Source organism: Mustela lutreola, chromosome X (assembly GCF_030435805.1).
Source record: "Mustela lutreola isolate mMusLut2 chromosome X, mMusLut2.pri, whole genome shotgun sequence".
In the NCBI taxonomy this organism is placed as follows: Eukaryota; Metazoa; Chordata; class Mammalia; order Carnivora; family Mustelidae; genus Mustela; species Mustela lutreola.
In genome coordinates, this window is record NC_081308.1 from 21514373 (window position 1) to 21535888 (window position 21516).

Sequence of the window (21516 nt, forward strand, 5' to 3'; positions counted from 1 at the left end):
ATGTTTCTGATCCAAAGGGGATACTCCACACTTTCCATTACAGAAGGTCTGTACATTATTTGTTTATAGTGCAATTGTCTTTAACAGTTTTACCTTTCCTTTTCAAAATAGAGGTTGACATACTCCAAAAAGGATAAAAAGAAAGGAATAAACACCAGTATTTGTCCCAATACTGTTATAGACCTCAACCCGTACTTCAGCCTTACCAATAAAACATGTTCCTTGGGGCACCTGGGTGGCTCAGTGGGTTAAGCCTCTGCCTTTGGCCCAGGTCATGATCTCAGGGTCCTGGGATTGAGCTCTGCATCGGGCTCTCTGCTCAGCAGGGAGCCTGCTTCCCCTCATCCCCTGCCTCTCTGCCTACTTGTGATCTCTCTCTCTCCATCTCTCTCTATCAAATAAATAAAATCTAAAAAAAAAAAAAAAAAAACAAACCACGTTCCTTATTTTGACACTTTTTCGTCTTACTTCTTGAATATGCCTTTGCTTAAGGTCTAAATGATTGGCTGGAGCTTATATACATTTAAACAGTTATATAGTAATAGTGGATCACCAGGCAGTTATCATTAGTTTGCTATCTCATGTATTCTGTCATTTTTGCCCTCTTTGCAAGTCCTATATTAGATATTCCTTGCTGAGCATAGACAGTTTCCTATACATAGAGCTTGTAAGCAAAATAACTGCTGCTCAATGTCCTTCTTCTTCTTCTTCTTTTTTTTTTTTTTTTTAATTTCTCAGACTGGCATCAGATATTCAGCTTCTGTGTCCCTGAACACCCATCTCTCAACAAGAAAATTCTTTAACTCTTCTGCATTTTACTCTGATTTGAACTTCAAGCTTTGGCAAACGCTCACACCACCTAAAATTACATCTTCCTCCAAGTCCTCTGTAGCCTGTGTTTTTCGGAAAATGTTTCTATACTTTTTCACATGCCCCTTTACCTATTCCTTCCCTTTGTGATACTACTGGAGTTATTCATTGATGTGGTTGGGCTCCATTAGTCCCAGAAATGCTTTAAGGGGATTTACATAACAATAGACTATATAGCAATATACCTTTTTCAAAATATGAATAATTAAAAACAGGATAAAAAATGAGAGTAGAAATAGCAGGTAACTCAAGGAGGTAGCATGGAAAATGTTTTAAGTGTAGTCCCCTTCATTTGGGCCTATCCTTTCTAACATCCAAGCCAAAATGGAAATACAAATAAGTAATTTATAATGTCCAAAAGATAGAAACTGAGGGCACTGTCTGGCAAAAAGTACTCCTTTCCCTACTATAAGGAGAGTGCACCAGAGAAAGAAGCAGCTATATATAGAAATAAATAATACGTATAGAAATAATTATATACAAAAATTACTAAATATATATCTCTTTCCCTTCTTTCCTTCAACTTCAGAGGAGGAAACAGCGTAGGTGACACGCGCTGCTCTTACATCGTCCTTCCCATGAAGGCGGCGTGTGTCACAGCTCTCCCAGATGCTCAGCTCGCAGTCTGACTAGTGGCTTCAGCGGCTCAGAGGAATGCAAGACTGTGCACCTTTCCAGGCAGTCTCCCTCTCAAGTTACAGTTCTCCTGCTCTGGCGAGCTTTTGAGGAAACTCCTCATCTCCAAAGCTCCCCTTAGGTTCACTTTCCTTCTTGTCCCCTCCTGTGTTGGCCCTAATCTTCCTCCTTGAGGGAGAGTGCCTCCTGACGTGTCCCCTGATGGGACAGAAGCCTTCCTGTCCTGCAGTTCCATCAGTGTTCTCAGAATCTAATGGGACCTAGGCTAGCTTCTTCTTCCTCTTATTGTCCATATGGAGGAACTGCATCCCCAAGAAATGTTGCGTGGCTGTGGAAAAAGAAGACATAAAACCCCATCTTCGTTATCGTAACAATGCTGACTTTAGGCATTTGATAATTAAGAAAACCTATTATGAAGCAGGCATTCCCCACAGTGTTCACAGGATCTACTGTAAAATGTAAATCATCTCTCCCTGTTTGCCATGTTACTGCTGAATGAAGAGTTCTCTTGAGGGACTAAAAATGTGGCACCCGTGGCTGACACATGCCAACAGAGTAAGACTGCTGAACCACAAGAGGCGCGAGCGTTAGGCTTCTCTCTGTTGTTTTTGCTGTTTTAAGTTGATAGATTCTCTCTTTAGCAAATACCCTACCCCTTTTTTTCCCCTTACTTTTCCCATTGCTTGTAACTCAGGTTATTCCTTGCCTCTCTAAGTTTACACACAATTTTCTCATATCCCACTGTCCCTGTGTGGCTCTGCATTTCGTCTTAGATCACTGCCTCTAGCGGAAGCATATTCTAATCAGGTGGCCAGTTCACTGCCATGGGCCCCAGAAATGCTAGCCTACGAGGGGAGAACTGAACCCTGGTGGGCACTGATAATTATACTACGAGTGGTAGCCCCCTATTCAGTTTAAACTCTTGTGTATAAAACAGGTGTCCCGCTGGTCCTATCCCTGCAGGGAGAATCTGTGCCGGCTGCTGGAGACGCATAGACCCATCTTTATCGTCTGCGAGGGACAGAAGTGCAATTCCACACACCCCACACTCCACCTGCTGTGCCAGCACTGCCACCTGGTGCCCCTGCTGCTCTGGAAGCCCAGCTCCGTGGAACCTTCTTTGGATTTTCGGAAAGAGCTACAGCTGGCATTGCCGTGGAAGGTGTGGTGCAGAGTAACGGAGGAGACCCCCAGACCTGGCTGCTGGATAACAAGGACCCCATGCTAATTGTGCCAAGGCCACATCCTCAAGGGTCAGACCCTGCAAAGGGAGCTGGACCCCCAATCCTGATAGAGACCTGGGTGTTTCAGGTCCTATCTTACCTAGATAACAGTCATATTGGTGTGACTGACCCATAAAATAACCTGAAGACTGGCAGAACAGACCTTCCACAGTCAATTACAGAGAGGGGGCCATATCAGAAAGGGTAGGAAGGGCATAGACACAGCCAGGGACCAAACCTCTTGTAAGATTAATCACAAAGGGAAAGGGCACCAAAGGTATGGAGAAGGGGGAGGAAGAGACCCCATACCAGGCATTCCAAAGACAGGGCCCCTGCAGGGGAAAGATGAGTCTCCATAACATTTGGCTTTGAAAACACTGGGGCTCAATTTGGGGGTTTACAACCAGTGGGGCTTAACTATGGGCACTTTAAAAATCAATGTGTTTAGCTCTGGGAAACTGAAAGGGCAAGAGAAAACGGAGTCCCTGTCCTTGAAGAGAGAGTTTAACAAACAGCTCCACTGAGATAGAAGCATAGAGGCAACAGTTTGAAAAACACCTAGAATATCCATGAAGACAAGTTATTATTTACAAATTCTAGAACTGTACTGGAGGGGCAGGGATCTTTAGGGGACTTCTCCAAGGAAGAGCTAGAGACTTCTCTCCTTATCCCCTCCCTAAACAGCTGGATATTTGTAAAAATCAGCATGAACACTCTTCACCTACCTTGTTAACAAGGCCAGCCCCCACATTCTTCTATGGATTAGCTTTACCCAAAAAGCTCTTGCAACAACACATCCTTCAAACAGCCCCAGCAGGGACAAGCACAACTCAGAAGTTACTCATGTCCTAAGGAGAGAAGGTAACTACACACAACAGTGTGACTGCAGTCCCAGTAGATGGACTGGGGGCAGGCATCTGGTTTGACTGCAGGCTCCACCCACCAACAAGAGCTTCTCAAGGGACAATACAGGGAGAGTGCCCTTCGGTTAAGTGCAACCAGAACCCCAGTGGACAGGCTGAAAGCAGACATCTGGTTTCAGTCTGAACACCATCCAACGACAAAGCTGTGGCAGCCACAGACCAAATGCTGCCCAGCGCATGCACGATAGGCAAAGTGGGCCACTGCAGCAGACCATGCTGAAGGCAAATGTGGCGCAGCCCCAACAGCAGGGTACATGCAACCTACAATGGAGACAACCCCGAGGCACCTAATTCAGGTTAACAGGAGACATTGTGTTATAGGCAATCACAGGACCACTTATCCATAATGCCACTACTTTCAAAATTGGGACATGCAGCTAACTTTTCTAATGTTTAGAGACACAAAGATTTAGACAAAATGAGGAGACAAAGGAATATATCTCAAATCAAAGAACAGGATAAAATCACAACAAAACAGCTAACAGAACATAAATATGCAATATATCTGATAGAGAATTCAAAGTAATGCTCAAAAAGTTCTCACTGGACTTGAGAAAAGAGTGGAGGATTTCAGTGAGACCTTCAGTAGGAAGAAAGAAAATGTAAAAAAGAACCAATCATAGATGAAGAATTCACTAACTGGAATTAAAAATACACTAGAGGTAGTAAATAGCAGATTAGAGAAAACTAAAGAACAAATCAGCAGCATGGAAGACAGAGTAATGGAAAATAACCAAGATGAACAGCTAAAATAATAAATAAATAAATTTCAAATAAAATTAAAATAAGATAAGATAAAAGAATTAAAAGTGAGAATAGGTTAAGGGAATTCAGTGACATCATTTAGGATAATAACATTTGCATTACAGGGATCCCAGAAGAAGATAGAGGAAAGGGGGCAGAAAATTTATTTCAAGAAATAATAGCTGAAACTTCCCTAATCTAGGAAAGGAAACAGACATCTACAACCAATAAGCACAGAGAGCCCCCATCAAAGTCAACCCAAGGAGGTACTGATTAAGACACATAATTAAAATGGCAAAATCAGCAAGAGAGAAGAGTTAATGCAAGGTAAACCCAATATGGCTATCAGCTGATTTTTCCACAGAGACTTTGCAAGCCATAAAAGAGTAGCATCATATAATAAAAGTACTGAAAGCAGAATACCTGCAACCAAGAACACTCTGCCTAGCAAGATTATCATTCAGAAGAGAAGGAAAGATGGAGTTTCCAGAGCAAACGAAAGTTAAAGGAGTTCATCACCACTAAGCCCGCTTTACAAGAAACATTAAAGGAAATTCTTTGAGTGGAAAGAAAAGGTCATAATCAGGAGTAAGAAAATTATAAAAGGCCAAGAAACAGACTCTTAATTATTAAGAACAAACTCATGTTTACCAGAGGGAAGTGGGGGGAGGGGATGGGTCAAACAGGTGATGGAGATTAGGAAGTGCACTTGTGATGAGCACCAGGTGTTGTGTGGGTGTTGAATCACTGTATAGTACACCTGAAACTAATATAAGACTGTATATTAACTAACTGGAATTCAAATGAAAAGTTAAAAAAGAACATTACGAAGGTAAAATTTCAAATGTAAAATAAAAATAGTAGGTTATTCACTTATAAAATCAGTAAGGAAGAAAAAGCACAAAATCAAAATATGTATAAAAATCTGTCAAGGGAGTCACAAATAAAAGGATATAAAGATACAAAGTATTATATCATATAGATAAAATATGAAGGGGAGGGAATTAAAATTTAGTGGTTTAGGATAGGTTGAAACTTAAGTGACCCTTGACGTAATATAGACAGCTATATGTGTAAGATCTCCAAATGAACCTAATGGCAACCACACATCAAAAGGAATCCAAGTATGTCACTAAAGGAAGCCATCAAACCACAAGGGAAGAGAGCAAGAGGAAAAAAAAGGAACAGAAAAGAACTACAAAAACAACTATAAAACAACAAAATGGCAACAAGTACATAACTATCAATAATGGCTTTCTTTCTTTTTTTTTTTTTAAAGATTTATTTATTTATTTATTTATTTGACAGAGAGATCACAAGTAGACAGAGAGGCAGGCAGAGAGAGAGAGAGAGAGAGAGAGAGGAGAGAAGCAGGCTCCCCGCTGAGCAGAGAGCCTGACGCGGGACTCGATCCCTGGATCCCGAGATCATGACCTGAGCCGAAGGCAGCGGCTCAACCCACTGAGCCACCCAGGCGCCCTCAATAATGGCTTTCAATGTAAATAGTCTAAATGCTCCAATCAAAAGACCTAGGGTGACAGAATGGATTTAAAAAAAAAAAAAAAACAGGGGCGCCTGGGTGGCTCAGTGGATTGAGCCGCTGCCTTCGGCTCAGGTCACCATCTCAGTGTCCTGGGATCGAGCCCCGCATCGGGCTCTCTGCTCAGCAGGGAGCCTGCTTCCCCCTCTGTCTCTGCCTGCCTCTCTGCCTACTTGTGATCTCTCTCTCTGTCAAATAAAATAAATAAAATCTTTAAAAAAAACAAAAAACAAAAAACAAAAAACAAGATGCCTCTATTTGCTGCCTACAAGAGACTCACTGCAGACCTAAAAAGGCACATGCAAAATGAAAGTGAAGGCATGGAAAAACAGATATCATACAAATGGAAGTGACAAGAATGATGGGGTAGCAATTCTTACATCATACAAAACAGACTTTAAAGCAGACTGTAACAAAGGACACTACATAGTGATAAAGGGAACAACCCTATAAGAATATTTAACAACTGTATATACTTACGCTATCAACACTGGAGCACCTAAATACATAAAGCAACTATTAACAAACGTAAAGGAAAAAACTTACAGTAATACAATTAAAGTAGGGAACTTTCACATCCCCTTACATCAATGGATAGATAATCCAGACAGAAAATCGATAAGGAAGTGGCTTTGAATGACATACTGAACCAGATGGATCTAACAGCTATATTTAGATCCTTTCATCAGGAAATGACAGAAGATTCTTTCCAAGTACATGTGGAACATTCTCCAGAATAGATCACATGTTAGGCCATAAAACAAGTCTCGGGGTGCCTGAGATGATTTTGAGGAGAGTTAGTTCTGAGGGAAGTAGGAGCTAAGTAAAATCAACTTGACACAGTAAGAAAGCCTTGGTTATTAGAAAGAATGGTCAAGGGGCGCCTAGGTGGCTCAGTGGGTTAAATCCTCTGCCTTCAGCTCAGGTCATGATCCCAGGGTACTGGAATGGAACCCTGCATCTGGCTCTCTGCTTGGCAGGGAGCCTGCTTCCCCCCCCCCCCTTCTCTGCTTGCCTCTCTGCCTATTTGTGATCTGTCTGTCAAATAAATAAATAAACTTAAAAAAAAAAAAGAAAAGCCTCAATAAATTCGAAAAGATTGTCATACCATGTATCTTTTCTGACCAAGACTGTATGAAACTAGAAATCAATCACACAGAAAAATCTGGAAAGAACATGATACATGGAAGGCTAAATAACATACTACTCAACAATGAATTGGTCAACCAAGAACTCAAAGAGGAAATTAAAAAAAAAATACACAGAGACAGATGAAAAATGAAACAACAATGGTTCAAAATCTTTGGGATGCAACAAAAAACTCTTCTAAGAGGGAAGATTATAGCAATGCAGCCTACCTGAAGAAACAAACAAAAATCTCAAATGAACAAACTAACCTCACACCTAAAGGAGCTAGAAGAAGAACAAAGCCCCAAACTAATAGAAAGAAGGAAATAATGAATATTAGAGCAGAAATAAATGAAAAAGTGACTTAAAAAACAATCAGACAGGCCCATGAAACCAGGAACTGGCTCTTTGAAAATATCAGTAAAAAATGACATGCCTTTAGCCATACTCATTATCAAAAGAGAGAGAGAGAGAGAACTCAAATAAAATTAGAAATGGAGGAGAAATAACAACCATCACCAAAGAAATACAAAGGATTATAAAACAATATTATGAAAAATTACATGCTAACAGACTGGACAACCTAGAAAAAAAAATACATTCCTAGACACATAACCTTCTAAAAATGAATCATAAAGAAATAGAGAATTTGAACAGACTGATCAGTAACATTGCAGTTCAATCAGTAATCAAACAATTAACAACAATAACAAAAATCCCAGAACAGATTGCATCACATTTGAATTCTACCAAACATTTAAAGAAGAGTCAATACCTATTCTTCTGAAACTATTCCAAAAATAGAAGAGGAAGAAAAGCTTTCAAAATCATCCTATGAAGCCAGCATTACCCAGATACACAAATCAGATAAAGACAGTACAACAAAAGCTTACAAACTGATATCTCTGATGAATATACATGCAAAAATTCTCAACAAAATGCTAGTAAACCAAATTCAACAATACATTAAAAATATCATTCATCACAATCAAGTGGTATTCCTGGGATGCCAGGGTGGTTCAATATTGGCAAATGAATTAAAGTGATACATCACATCAATAAAAGTTAAGGATAAAAACCATATGATCATTTCAAAGAATGAAGAAAAAGCATTTGACAAAGTACAACATGCAATCATGATAAAAGGCATCAACAAAGTAGTTTTAAAGGGAACATACCTCAACTTAAAAAAGCTATCTATGAAAGACCCACAGCTATCATTGTATTCAAAGGTGAAAAACTTGAGAGCAATTCATTTAAGATCAGGAACAAGACAAGGATGTCCACTCTTACCACTTTTATTCAACATAATAATGGAAGTCCTAGCCACAGTGATGGGACCAAAAAAAAAAAAAAAAAAAAAAATCAAAGGGCATTCAAATTGGTAAGGAAAAAATAAAACTTACATTATTTGCAGATGGCATGATATTATATATAGAAAACCCAAAAGACTAAACCAAAAACCTGCTAGAACTGATAATGAATTCAGTAAAGTCACAGGATACAAAATAAACTTACAGAAATCTGTTGCACTTCTATAAACTAATAGTGACTTAGTAGAAAGAAAAATTAAGAAAACAATCCTACTTAAAATATCACCAAAAGAAATAAAAAAAAATTTTAAAAAAAGCACCAAACGGAATAAGATACCTAGGAATAAACTTAACCAAGGACAAACGTAACCTATACTCTGAAAACTAAAAAACAATGATGAAAGTAATGGAAGACAACACAAGCAAATGGAAAGATACAACATGTGTATGGATTGGAGGAACAAATGTTGTTAAAATATCCATACTACAGGGGCACCTGGGTGGCTCAGTGGGTGAAAGCCTCTACTTTCAGCTTAGGTCATGATCCAGGGTCCTGGGATTGAGCCCCGCATCGGGCTCTCCGCTCCGCGGGGAGCCTGCTTCCTCCTCTCTCTCTCTGCCTGCCTCTCTGCCTACTTGTGATCTCTGTCAAGTAAATAAATAAAATCTTAAAAAAAAAATCAATACTACATAAAGCAATAGATAGATTCAATGCAATCCCTACCAATGTATCAATAGTATTTTTCACAGAACTCCAAAAAATAATACCAAAATTTTTATGGAACTACAGAAAACTCCAAACAGGGAGAGCAATCTTGAAAAAGAAGAACAAAACAGGAGGTATCACAATCCCAGATACTACAAAGCTATCATAATAAAAAAATAACATGGTATGGCACAAAAGCAGACATGTAGATTAAGGAACAGAATAGAGAGCCCAGAAATAAACCCATGCTTGTATATAGTCAATCAATATATGGCAAAGAAAGCAAGAATATACAATAGGGAAAGACAATCTCTTCAACAAATGGTGCTGGGAAAACTGCAGAAGAAAATATCAGCAGTAATTTCTTTGATGTTAGCCATAAAAACATCTTTCTAGACTTGCCTCCTCGGACAAGGGAAACAAAAGCAAGATTAAACTACTGGGACTACATCAAAATAAGCTTTTGCATAGTGCAGGAAACCATCAACAAACCAAAAAGGCAACCAAATGAAAGGGAGAAGATATCTGCAAATGATATATCCAAGAAGGGGTTAATATTGAAAATATACAAAGAATTTAAGCACACACACAAAAAACACATACTCTGGTTAAAAAAAGGGCAGAGGACCAGAGTACACATTTTCCAAAAAGACATACACATGGCTGACACATGAAAAGATACTCAACGTCACTTATCAGCAGAGAAATGCAAATTACAATCACAATGAGATAACACTTTATGGGGTCAGATTGGCTAAAATAAAAAACACAAGGAAAAAGTGTTGACGAGGATATTGAGAAAAAGAAGCCCTCATGCACTATTGGTGGGAATGCAAATTGCTGCATCCAATGTGAAAAGTTCCTCTAAAAATTAAAAATAGATGGGGCATCTGGATGGCTCAGTTTGCTGAGCAGACTCTTGATTTTGGCTCAGGTCATGATCTCAGGGTCATGGGATTGAGCCCCATGTTGGATTCCAGGCTCAGTGGGGAGTTAGCTTGAGGACTCTCTCTATCCTCTGCCCCCAACCTCCACCCACTGGCTCTCTCTCAAACTAATTAATTAATTAATTTTTTAAAAAAGACAACAACTACCCAGCAACCAGAAACACCATAAGATCCAGTAATTCCACTACTGGATATTTACCCAAAGAAAATGAAAACACTAATTTGAAAAGATATATGAACCCCTATGTTTACTGCTGCATTATTTACAATAGCCAAGATATAGAAGCAACTCAAGTGGTACTCATATATATATCTATATATATGCCACCTCTTTATCCATTCGTCTATCAGTGGAAATATATATATATACATATATATATATAGTATATATATATACTATATATACAATATATATATATGTATATATATAAAATAAATTATTCAGCCACAGAAAAGAATGGTATCTTGCCTCTGTGACAACATGGATGGACCTAGAGGGTATAATGCTAAGTGAAATAACAGAAAGAAAGACAAACACCATATGTTTTCATTCATATGTAGAATTTAAGAAACAAACCAAAGAAACAAAGAGACAAAAAATAGACTCATCTACAGAGAACTGGTAGTTGCCAGAGGATAGATAGGTGGGGAGATGGGTCAAATAGATAAAAGGGATTAAGATCACGCATTTTTTTATATGAACACTGAGAAATGTATAGAATTGTTGAATCATTATGTTGTCTATCTGAAAACAGAACACAATGTGTTGATTATATATTAATAAATTTTTTTAATGTTAAAAAAGAGTAGAAGCTATGATATTTTGTAAATCAAACTAAGAATTCTTACATTCTATTTATGATTAGAAATGTAATAATGTGGGTTGCCTGGGTTGCTCAGTCTTTAAGCGTCTGCCTTCAGCTCAGGTCATGATCCCAAGGTCCTGGGATTGAGCCCCACATCAGGTTCTCTGCTCGGCGGGGATCCTGCTTCTCCCTCTCCAGCTCTCCTTGCTTGTGTTCCCTCTCTCACTGTCTCTCTGTCAAATAAATAAAATTAAAAAAAAAAAAGTAATGTGATACTATAATACGGCCTTCTAATAGGCCTTTCTTTGGAAATATCAAACAACTCAGCTGTAAAACTGTTGTGCTCATGAAATAGAGGAAAATAGAATCAAAGACTGTCAACTCGTGGATTCCCCAATACTGTCATTCTGTAAAATTTAAAAATGCATACTTCGATTTGTTTAACTTATCTGATGGACCTATAATAAATCTTAATAAATGGCATACCATATTCACTGGTTCATTTATTTCCTTAATATTGAGTATCTGCTCTTTGGAAAACACCATGGTATTGCTGGAGATGTTAGGATTTAGGATAGGAGCAATTTTCAGTTGCTGGGATATCATGGTAGCCCAGGGGGACAAGGAGCAAAAAGGAGGGAGGAAAGTAGATTTCTGGTGTAAACACCCTGAGACAAGTCTATTTGGGCATTTGGAAAACTGTATTTCTTTAGTGGTACCAAAGATTAAGAGTAGCTATGCAGTGGTTGCTAAGGTTGTGGGAGGGATAAACAGGCGAAGGAATCTTAGATGATGGTGCTTGCATATTTGAGAGACTAGAGCCTAGAATATAAAAGCGAGTCTAGAAACATCGACAAAGTCAAGGGTAGCAAGGACAAAAATGAACTAGGAACTTCATCGAGATAAAAAGCATTTGCAAAGCAAAGGTCAACAAAACCAAAAGACAACTGACAGAATGGGAGAATATATTTTGCAAATGATATATCAGACAAAGGGCTAGTATCCAAAATCTATAAAGAACTTATCAAACTCAACACCCAAAGAACAAATAATCAAGAAATGGGCAGAAGACCTGAACAGACATTTCTGCATAGAAGACATGCAGATGGCCAACAGACACATGAAAATATGCTCTACGTCACTTGGCATCATGCAAATACAAATCAAAACCACAATGAGATACCACCTCATGCCAGTCAGAATGGCTAAAATGAACAAGTCAGGAAAGGACAGATGCCGGCAAGGATGCAGACAAAGGGGAACCCTCCTACATTATTGGTGGGAATGTAAGCTGGGGCAGCCACTCTAGAAAACAGTATGGAGGTTTCTGAAAAAGTTGAAAATAGAGCTACCCTATGACCCAGCAATTGCACTACTGGTTATTTACCCCAAAGATACAAATGTAGTGATCCAAAGGGGCACATGCACCTGAATGTTTACAGCAGCAATGTTTATAGCAGCCATGTCCACAATAGCCAAACTATGGAAAGACCCTAGATGTCCGTCACCAGATGAATGGATAAAGAAGATGTGATATATATATATATATATATATATATATATATATATATATAATGAAATATTATGCAGCCATAAAAAATGAAATCTTGCCACTATAAGGTATTATGCTAAGTGAAATAAGTCAATCACAGAAAGACAATTATCATATGATCTCACTGATATGGGGAATTTGAGAAACAAGACAGCAGCTCACAAGGGAAGAGAGGGGGAAAATGAAACAAGATGAAACCAGAGAGGGATAGAAACCATAAGAGACTTTTAATCTCAGGAAACAAACTGAAGGTTGCTGGAGGGGAGTGGGGTGGCTGGGTGATGGACACTGGGGAGAGTATGTGCTATGGGGAGCGCTGTGAATTGTGTAAGACTGATGAATCACAGACCTATACCCCTGAAACAAATAATACATTATACATTAATAAAAAAAAATGTGAGAACCGTATAAATTATTTTACCTCTAATAAAACATTTCTAGTAAAAAAAAAAATAGTGACTCTCAGCGGTTACTAAAGAATTTCAGATAAATTAGAAAGAAAGCTTCCACGAAGAAGGAAAGGGAGGTGTTTTGAGCATTAATCCGAGTGCATTTGATCACTATCTGCAGAGTAATTGTTTTACAATGAACACGTTACCTTCCATCACAAAAGAAGGATAACAACGAGGCTAAAACCAGGAACCCACAGAATGAAGCTGAGAGCCAGAATTATTCTCAAACTTCGAAATCTTATCAAGAAATTGACAACTTTTGCCTCATGGAATTTCAAAACAGCTATTTGATTCTTCTGTACTTCCCAAGACACCTGTTTTACACGGGAATTTCTATAGCTATTTTCCCATTCCTGTCCTAGCACTGTACACTGAGTATGTTAGAACACACAACTTTTAGCAGGTTCACAAATGGAGAGGTATGGTGTTGAGTTGGTGAGTAGAGAAACTACACAGCAAAAGCTTCATCATCTGCAGCTGGAGTTTTGAATACTGAATTCATGTTGTGATGGGATCTGGCTTATTCTGTATAAGGCAGGGATTTGAAATAATAATGGGTGTAGGGAATGGAATGTGGCAGACAGAACTGTACTGGGCCCTCATCAAGCACGTCTCCTTCCTGTAAGTCATACCTCTGTGGACGTCTGTGCTGAAGTGAGGGTAGGGCATGGTGGCTAGTTTCTAATCAACAGACAATATCGAGGCGATGGGTGTCCCTCCACTTACTACACTACAGTATATGCCAAAGATATGACATCAGTTCTTTAATTAGAGACATTACATAAGATACTGTTCTGCTAGCAAATAAGTTCTTGCTTTCCCACCAGCCTTGAATAAGAAAACTGCCAAGTTTGAAACTACTTATGGACAGGATTATGTGGCATGGAGGTGGGGAGTTTGGGAACCAAGAACTGCAAAAACTCTTGGCATGAATGACTCTGCCTAAACCCCCGCACTAAAAAACTTGACTGAACTCAAGCAAGGCTTTTAGCAGCCTAAGGCTACATCTTAGGACAACCCAGCTGTCCATGAGTTTCTATTTGGAAAATACCGAGTCTACAAAAAGAATTACCATTTGTTCCAGCCAACATCTGATGATAGCCCCCCCATCTTCCTTTAGAGAATCTATTTAAAAATCAACGCCACAGGAACAATAAAACCTTTTAATTATAAATCCATCCTTCGACCCTTTGAGGTGTTTATATATCTCAAACAACCCAGGAATGTCTTTTTCAAAGATCTGAAAGACTTCCCATTGAAATGTAGTCATCAGAAAAGACCAGGCCTGTCTCTCCATCACTGTGGGAGGAAAAAAGCCACAAAACAGAAAGACCAATAACAACTTAAAAACAAAAACAAAAAACCCCCCACCGTATTTCTCTAAAAAAAATCTACCAATGGCTAACATGAAAAGATGCTCAACATCATTAGTCATTAGGAAAATGTGAAACAAAGACACAATGGGATAGCATTTTACTAGGGTGGGGAAAAAAATATGGGGAAAAAAATGGGGAAAAAACAAAAAACAAAACAAAACCAAAAAACCCCACGCAAACAAGTGCTCACAAGAATGTGGAGAAATTGGAACCCACATACAGTCCTGGTAGGAATATAAAATGGTTCAGGCTCTTTGCAAAAGTTTGGCAGTCCCTCAAATTTAAACAAAGAATTACCATATGACTCAGCGGTTGTACTCCTAGGTATATAAATAATCAACATTATTTTAAGAATAATCAAAGAAACATTGGTGTACAAATATTCACAGAAGCATTATTATTCATAAGGCCCCCAAATGCAGACAACCCCAAAATTCCATCAACAGATGAATAAACAAAAACAGAGTATATCCTTGCAATGTAATATTATTTGGTCCTAAAAAGGAATAAAATACCAATACATGATAGACCATGGATGAACCTTGAAAACACTAGGATAGGTGAAAGAAACCAGACACAAAGGGTCACATATTGTGTGACAACAAGTATAGGAATCATCCAGTCTAAGCAAATTCAGACACAGGGAAAACAGAATGATGACTGCCAGAGGCTAGGGAGAGCAGTGAATGGGAAGTAACTTTTTGAAGGGTAGGAAGATGTTTTTTGGAATGATGATTGTGTTTGGAATTAGACAGAGGTGGCTGTACAATGTTATGAGTGTACTAATGCTACTGAATTGTTTACTTTAAACGTTATATATAAAATATACACACACACACACAAAATCGGTGGAATGATCGAGGATACCATTCTATAGCCCCTAATGGATTTACAGAAAAGGGTGAAGATCTCAGTCAACATCACCACAAAGCAGAAACAGATATTAGGTATTTCTGAATGGTATCGCTTTGTCTCAGAAATGGACATGTCAATAAACTGATAAATAAATCTGAATTTGAATAGTATTTGTCCTGTGACATTGAGGATTATTGATGCTGAGTTTCAGGTACCTTGGGTTCATTATTCTCTTCTCTGTAATGTGTGTATGATTGCTTTAATTATAAGTATCATGCCTTTAAATTTGATAATCTACATAAAATGAATAAATTCTACAATACATAAACCACTGTACTGAAGATAGTCAAAACCTATAGCACCATCAGAATTTTCCAAGACAAGTCAGGTTTGGAAGCCGATTATACCAAATGGTTAGGGGAAAACTAAACACCATCTTATTTAAATTCTTCCAAATCATACAAAATGATGGGAAATGGATCAACCATTAACAGAGTAGCTCTCCTTGATAAAAATGCTAGGTAAGAATGCCCAATAAAAGAGTACTCAAGCAAAGATCACGCACATGGAGACAAATAATCTTTAAAGTAAATTTACAGATATTCAATATAAGCATGAATTAAATGAATAAACAGGGTGACTAAGAAACACAATGACTGTTATCACAGAAGAAAATACTGACAAATGGAAATTACTACATTCACAGAAAAAGAAAATGCGTTTGTAAAAGTAAATATTTTTCTCTACACCTTTGCTTTCAGTGCTACAGACACCAAATGAATGAGGTTTTGGGTTTTTATCCCCCACACCAGCTAGGTATCTACAACTCGATTCTATTCTGACAATATTTACCTGAAATTAGCATCAAATCTCACAAGTTAAGGGCTCATTCCCGTAAGACAATCATATACTTAATCACAAATCTGGGCCCCCCATACTTCTCACTGGCTATAAATCAGGGGTTCCCACAAACCCGTCTTTGGGTTTGAAAATTTTCTAAAATGGCTCACAGAACTCAAGAGAACGATTTAATTACTAGGCTACTAAGTTATTATAAAAACAGAATGAGCCAGTAACACCCAAACGTAAGAAATGCTTAAAGCCTGGTGTGGGGAAGGGGCACAGGGCTTCCATGCCCTCTCTCCAGCGGCACCCCCCCCCCCCCCCAGTACCTCCAGGATTTCAGCAAACTGGAAGCTCTCCAAAACACTCTGGTTATGTTGTTGTTGTTTAAGAGAAAGAGGGTGCAGGGGGAAGGGCAGAGGGAGAGAGGGAATCTTAAGTCTGATCCAAGCCCAGCATGGAGTCCAAATGCTGTGATCCATCTCAGGACCCCTAAATCATGGCCTGTACAGAAATCAAGAGTCTGACGCTTAACAGACTGCACCATCCAGGTGCCCCTGGTTAGGATGTTTACTGAGGCTTCATTACATATGCACAATTAAGTAAATCACTGGCCACTGCTGAGTAAGTGAATCTCCAGTCTCTCTCCCCTTCCTGGAGGTCAGGAGGTGGGGCTGAAGTTTCCAACCCTTTAAATATGTAGTTCAGGGGCTCCTGGGTGTCTCAGTGGGTTGAAGCCTCTGCCTTCGGCTCAGGTCATGATCTCAGGGTCCTGGGATATCCTGGGATAGAGCCCTGCATCGGGCTCTCTGCTCAGCGGGGAGCCTGCTTCCTCCTCTCTCTCTGCCTGCCTCTCTGCCTGCTTATGATCTCTGTCTGTCAAATAAATAAATAAAATATAAAAAAAATATGCAGTTCATTGCCCTGGCAGGCAGCGCCCATATTTAGTGGCTTTCTAAAACCACCTCATTAACATAACCACCTCATTAACATAAACTCATTAACATAAACCACCTCATTAACATAAACTCAGATATGGCTGAAAGGCACTTGTTCTGAATTATGCAAAAAGCACTCCTGTCACCTTTATTGCTCTTATCATTTAGGAAATTTCAAGAGTTTTGGGTGTTATGTGTCAGGAATGGGGATGAAAGCACAACCCGTATTTCCTATTATAAATCATGATATCACAATTTAATGATATGCAAGAGTAAGGAAAAGGCCTTTGATAAAAACTCATCACGAGTTCAAGTTAAGGAATTTTAGCAAACTTAATTAGAGGTGAATTTCCACTTTGTATAATCTATAGTAAACATACATAAATGGAGAAAGTTCTAAAAATGTCCAATAAAGTACGAAACAAGATATGGATGTTTGGTACCAATTTTACTATCTGAAATTAAACAATTTTCCTGCTTTGACATGTAAAGATGTTAGAAATCATCACTACCATCCTTCCAATAAGAAAAAAAAAAAGCCAAGCAAACCAAAAAGTCAATAATTGTTCTTGACCTATTAAGAGAATTGAAGTTACACGGCAAATCAATGCCCCCTAGACTGAAAGAGACAAGGGAATCACAACTTACTGGGAGCAGAAGCCCCTGGATTCAGGAAGGGGTAGGAAACCTTACACTGTAAACATCCCCTGGCATCAGGGCAAAACCGCAACGAGATACCACCTCACAAGGGGGGAATTGGAAATACTCTGGTGTAAGACACTTGTACTAATAGTGACAGTACAGTGTTATTTGAAACAGGATTTGAATAAGGTGTAAATGTCTAATGAAAGCTCTGGAAGGTCACAGGAAGGAGTGGTCAGATGAGGGGTACCCACATGATTTATCAGGAGGACTCTCAGAGAGTTGAAGTCATTGGTATGAGGCCTTAAGTTAGCAAAGGGGAGGTATCACAATTCCCACAAGAAGTCAATGAAAGACACTGAGAGATGATTAAGGGAGTCCCCACCAAAGTGAACAGACGCCCCCCCTGCCCCCACCCAAGCTACCACCTGCTGTCAGACCTGGGAAGCCCTGAGAATAGCAGCTAAGCTCAGACACCCGGAATTCTTACTAGAGGTTGGGTACGAAATGACACCATTGGTCTCAGGCCAGCACACTCAGCACAGCAGAGGGAGAATCACTGGACTTGCTAAGAGTCACTGAAAGCCCCTTTGTGAGTTCTGAGGGACTCCCCTCTACAATCCAGCACACCACACACTACCCACATTCACTCCCCACCCCAACCACAGGGCCCCGCCCACAGGGCCCCGCCCACAGAGTCCCCTGCAGCCCACCCCCACTCTCCAGGATCCTCCTTGGGGCCCAGACTCACAGGAACGGAAGTGGACCTCCCGGCCCTCAAGAACTTCCTCCTGACCCCGCCGTGGGCAGTGAGGCCTTGTCGGACAGCTCCTGCCTAGGGTGAGGCCAGACAGGGGTCCTGCGTACTGTTAGGGGTCGGGGTGTGAGGAGTCCCGGGTTACAGCTGTGGGGACACACCCTCGACAACCCCCAGCCCCTACTCCCCTGGAAAGAGGGGTCCAACAGCCCCTGCCCCGCTCCGCCCCTGCTCTCGGGTCTCAGAGGCCCCAACATGGCGGTTAAGCCCCAGGTCCCTTCACTTACCTCATGGGGTCTTGGGGATTGCAGGCCTTGGCCGGGGACTGCCAGACTCTGGCTCAGCTCAGCACAGGCAGAGACCCCCAGGCCTACTGGTGGGAAGGAGACGGCCTTTGGGGGGAATTCATACCCCAGAACAGAGGCCACATGGAGTCTCCGCCTTGGCCTGGGAGGGTCCGGGCTGGTCTAAAGACTGCCTCACTTTGTGCTCCAGAAACTCGGGGAGGTAGGGGCCCAGGTCTGGGGGCTGGCTGCCGGTCAGCAGAGGGAGGATTTCCAGGTCGTGCTGGGACTCAGGGTGAGGACCTTCCGGCTCCTAATGAGTCTCCAGCACCTGCTGCCATTAGCGTGAGTGGCCAGAAGCGGGGCAAGGGAGGACCCGGAGTGAGGACCGCGGGAAGCAGGAACAATAGGGCTTGTCCTCTCCTGTCGATCCTTAATAGGCCCAGAAAGGGATATCAGCCTGAGACATCCCATCATTTCTCCCATCAGGTCTCAGGCAGGTTTCAGCTTTAATTCGCAGGGGCAGCCTGCAGTCAGAGGAAGGAAGGGTCCCAGGTCCTACACGGAGTCAGAGTGGGGGTTCTGCGTCATTCCGAGGATCCCAGGAACTCAGGGCAGAGAAGCCCTCCCATCAGTGGTCAGCACTAGGTGCCCCTGACTTCAGTGGTGGGCTGAAGGCTCCCTCCTTCCCTTCTTGAGAGTACCATGGAAGATCCCAGGTCGCCTTCAGAGCAGGGGAGGAGGGTGGGGGCCCAGGTCTTCCCAACACTTAACGGGGGACCCTCCCCTCCATCCCCCACTCCTCAGGCCTACCTGGACACTGGGGTCTTCACTGTCAGGAACACTGATGTCACTCCCGTAGCGCCCAGGCAGGGCTGGCTGGCTGGCTGGGGCCCAAGGCTCACACCACCTTCCTCCTCAGGGTCCAGGCTGACCAGGGTAACGGAGCCCTGCGGGGTCCTAGAGCAGTGCCCTGGGGGACCGTGCAGGGGTGTCCATGGGCAAAACCAAGGTGGGATCTCTCTGCTGAAGGGCCCCCCCCACCTCACTGTCCCCCCTCTCCAGGTGTCCTCGCTGCCTCCCAGCCCTGCCCAGTGTCACCATGCCTCGGGGCCAGAAGAGCAAGGTCCGTGCCCGGGAGAAACGCCATCAGGGCCGCGGTGAGGCTCAGGGTGTCGGGGATGCTCCTGATGCTGTAGCAGCAGCAGCAGAGGAGGAGCCCCCCCCTGCTCCCCCGTGCTCCCCGGAAGAGGCGGGTCCATCTTCACCACCACAGGGTGGCTCAGCCCCTGGATTTCCTGGCCCAGGGTCCCCAGGCCTGCCAGGTGACCAGGGTGCAGAGAACCTGGCCGCAACTGCGGCCCCAGCCGCCCCCCTGGCCGCTCCCCGGGCCGCTCCCCAGGCCGCTCCCCGGGTTGCCCTCCGGGCCATCCGCAAAAACCCTCTGATCCGCAAGGTCGGGATGTTGGTGCAGTTCCTGCTGGAGAAGCACAGCTCTGGAGAGCCCATCACACGGGCGGCGCTGCTGAAGATCGTTGGCAGGAAGTACGGCGAGCACTTCCCCGAGATCTTCAGGCTCACCTCCCAGCGCATGGAGCTGGTCTTCGGCCTGGAGGTCCGGGAGGTCGATGCCCGCGGCCAGTCCTACACGCTGGTCAGCAAGCTGGCCCTCCCAGGCGAGGGCACCCTGGGCGGCGGCGGCAAGGGTCTGCCCAAGACCGGCCTCCTGATGGCGCTCCTGGGCGTGATCTTCATGAAGGGCAACCGCGCCAGTGAAGAGGAGGTCTGGGAGTTCCTCAATGTGCTGGGCGTGCAGGAGGGCAAGAGGCACCTGGTCTTCGGTGAGCCGCGCAAGTTCATCACTGAAGACCTGGTGCGCCAGGGCTACCTGGAGTACCGCCCGGTACCCGCCAGCGACCCTCTGCGCCACGAGTTCCTGTGGGGCCCACGGGCCCGCGTGGAGACCAGCAAGATGCAGGTGCTGCAGGCCCTGGCCAAGATCAACGACACCTTGCCCAGCTGCTTCCCTCAGCTATATGAGGAGGCTCTGCTAGAGGAGGAGGAGCGCGTGGTGGGCCGTAGCAGGCGCCGGTTCTAGTCAGGCAGCTGGGGCGGCTGCTTTCCCCTGGGGTGGGAGAGGGCACTTTCCCAGTAGTGCAGACCCCTAGGGATGGGAGGGAACAAAGCATAGGTGTTCTCACAGTTAAGAAAGAATTCAACATTTTAAGTAGTGGGGTTTGAGGTGGATGTAGTTTTAACAAAGCATATCTTCTTTTTGTCACTTCCTCACATGAGTTATTCAAGGTAAAGATAAACAGATATTAGCTGAAGATATTTAGTATTTTTTCAAAATTTTTAATAGAAATTTTACTTAGCTTCATAGTATAAATATATAAACAACGTGGGCCATATAGTTTTTGCTGTTTAAAAGGTTTTAATGTTCCAGTTTTAGTATTTATGAAACAATTTAAAAATACTCAATAATTTGTTCATGATCCAGACAATACAACACGCCATCAGAACACAATTTACATGGAGATGTGAAGGAATCCAATAGCAAAATAGCTGGGATCACAAAGTGTATGAAAAAGCTTTTAAAATTTAAGATGTTCAATTCTTTATTTCTTTTAGTCTTTTATCCCTAATATTAGAAGTTATCTACCCTGGATTTGTGTGATTTATTAAAGACTGTTGAAGAGCAACTGTATATTCTCTAATATCTACTCGACTAAGAACAAAAAAAATAGGAGGTTGATAACTTGGGGTTTCAAAATAATCATACATATCAATGATTAAAGATCCAATATTTCCCCATAAGAATGCCAAGTGCTTTACAATACAGTGTGTATTCCAACATTCCTACAAGACAGGACTTAGGAGACTCCCTTTTCTGACAAATAACTTGTACATTTCTCACTTTCATAAGGTTGGCAAGTGATAGAGCTAGGGATGGTCACAGGGATGTGAAATCCTTGGAGTAA

The 21516-nt window shown here is 41.9% G+C and overlaps 1 protein-coding gene and 1 long non-coding RNA gene across 2 annotated transcripts in view; one reads left to right on the forward strand and one right to left on the reverse strand.

Annotated features, from left to right (window-relative positions):
* LOC131821635 (uncharacterized) overlaps positions 1 to 19171 on the reverse strand; it is a 27979-nt gene extending 8808 nt beyond the window's left edge. The window contains exon 1 of the long non-coding RNA XR_009349954.1: positions 18539 to 19171. This is a non-coding gene — a long non-coding RNA (uncharacterized LOC131821635). The remainder of the gene's footprint in view (positions 1 to 18538) is intronic.
* A 408-nt stretch (positions 19172 to 19579) lies between these two features.
* On the forward strand, positions 19580 to 21196 carry LOC131821632 (melanoma-associated antigen B17-like). Its single transcript, XM_059157853.1, has one exon. The coding sequence runs from the start codon at positions 19638 to 19640 to the stop codon at positions 20631 to 20633; it is 996 nt and encodes a 331-aa protein (XP_059013836.1). The 5' UTR covers positions 19580 to 19637; the 3' UTR covers positions 20634 to 21196.
* The last annotated feature ends 320 nt before the right edge of the window (positions 21197 to 21516 follow it).

Excerpts from the sequence above, each read along its gene's own strand:
- LOC131821632 (XM_059157853.1), top strand. The coding sequence starts at position 19,638 with ATGCCTCGGGGCCAGAAGAGCAAGGTCCGTGCCCGGGAGAAACGCCAT.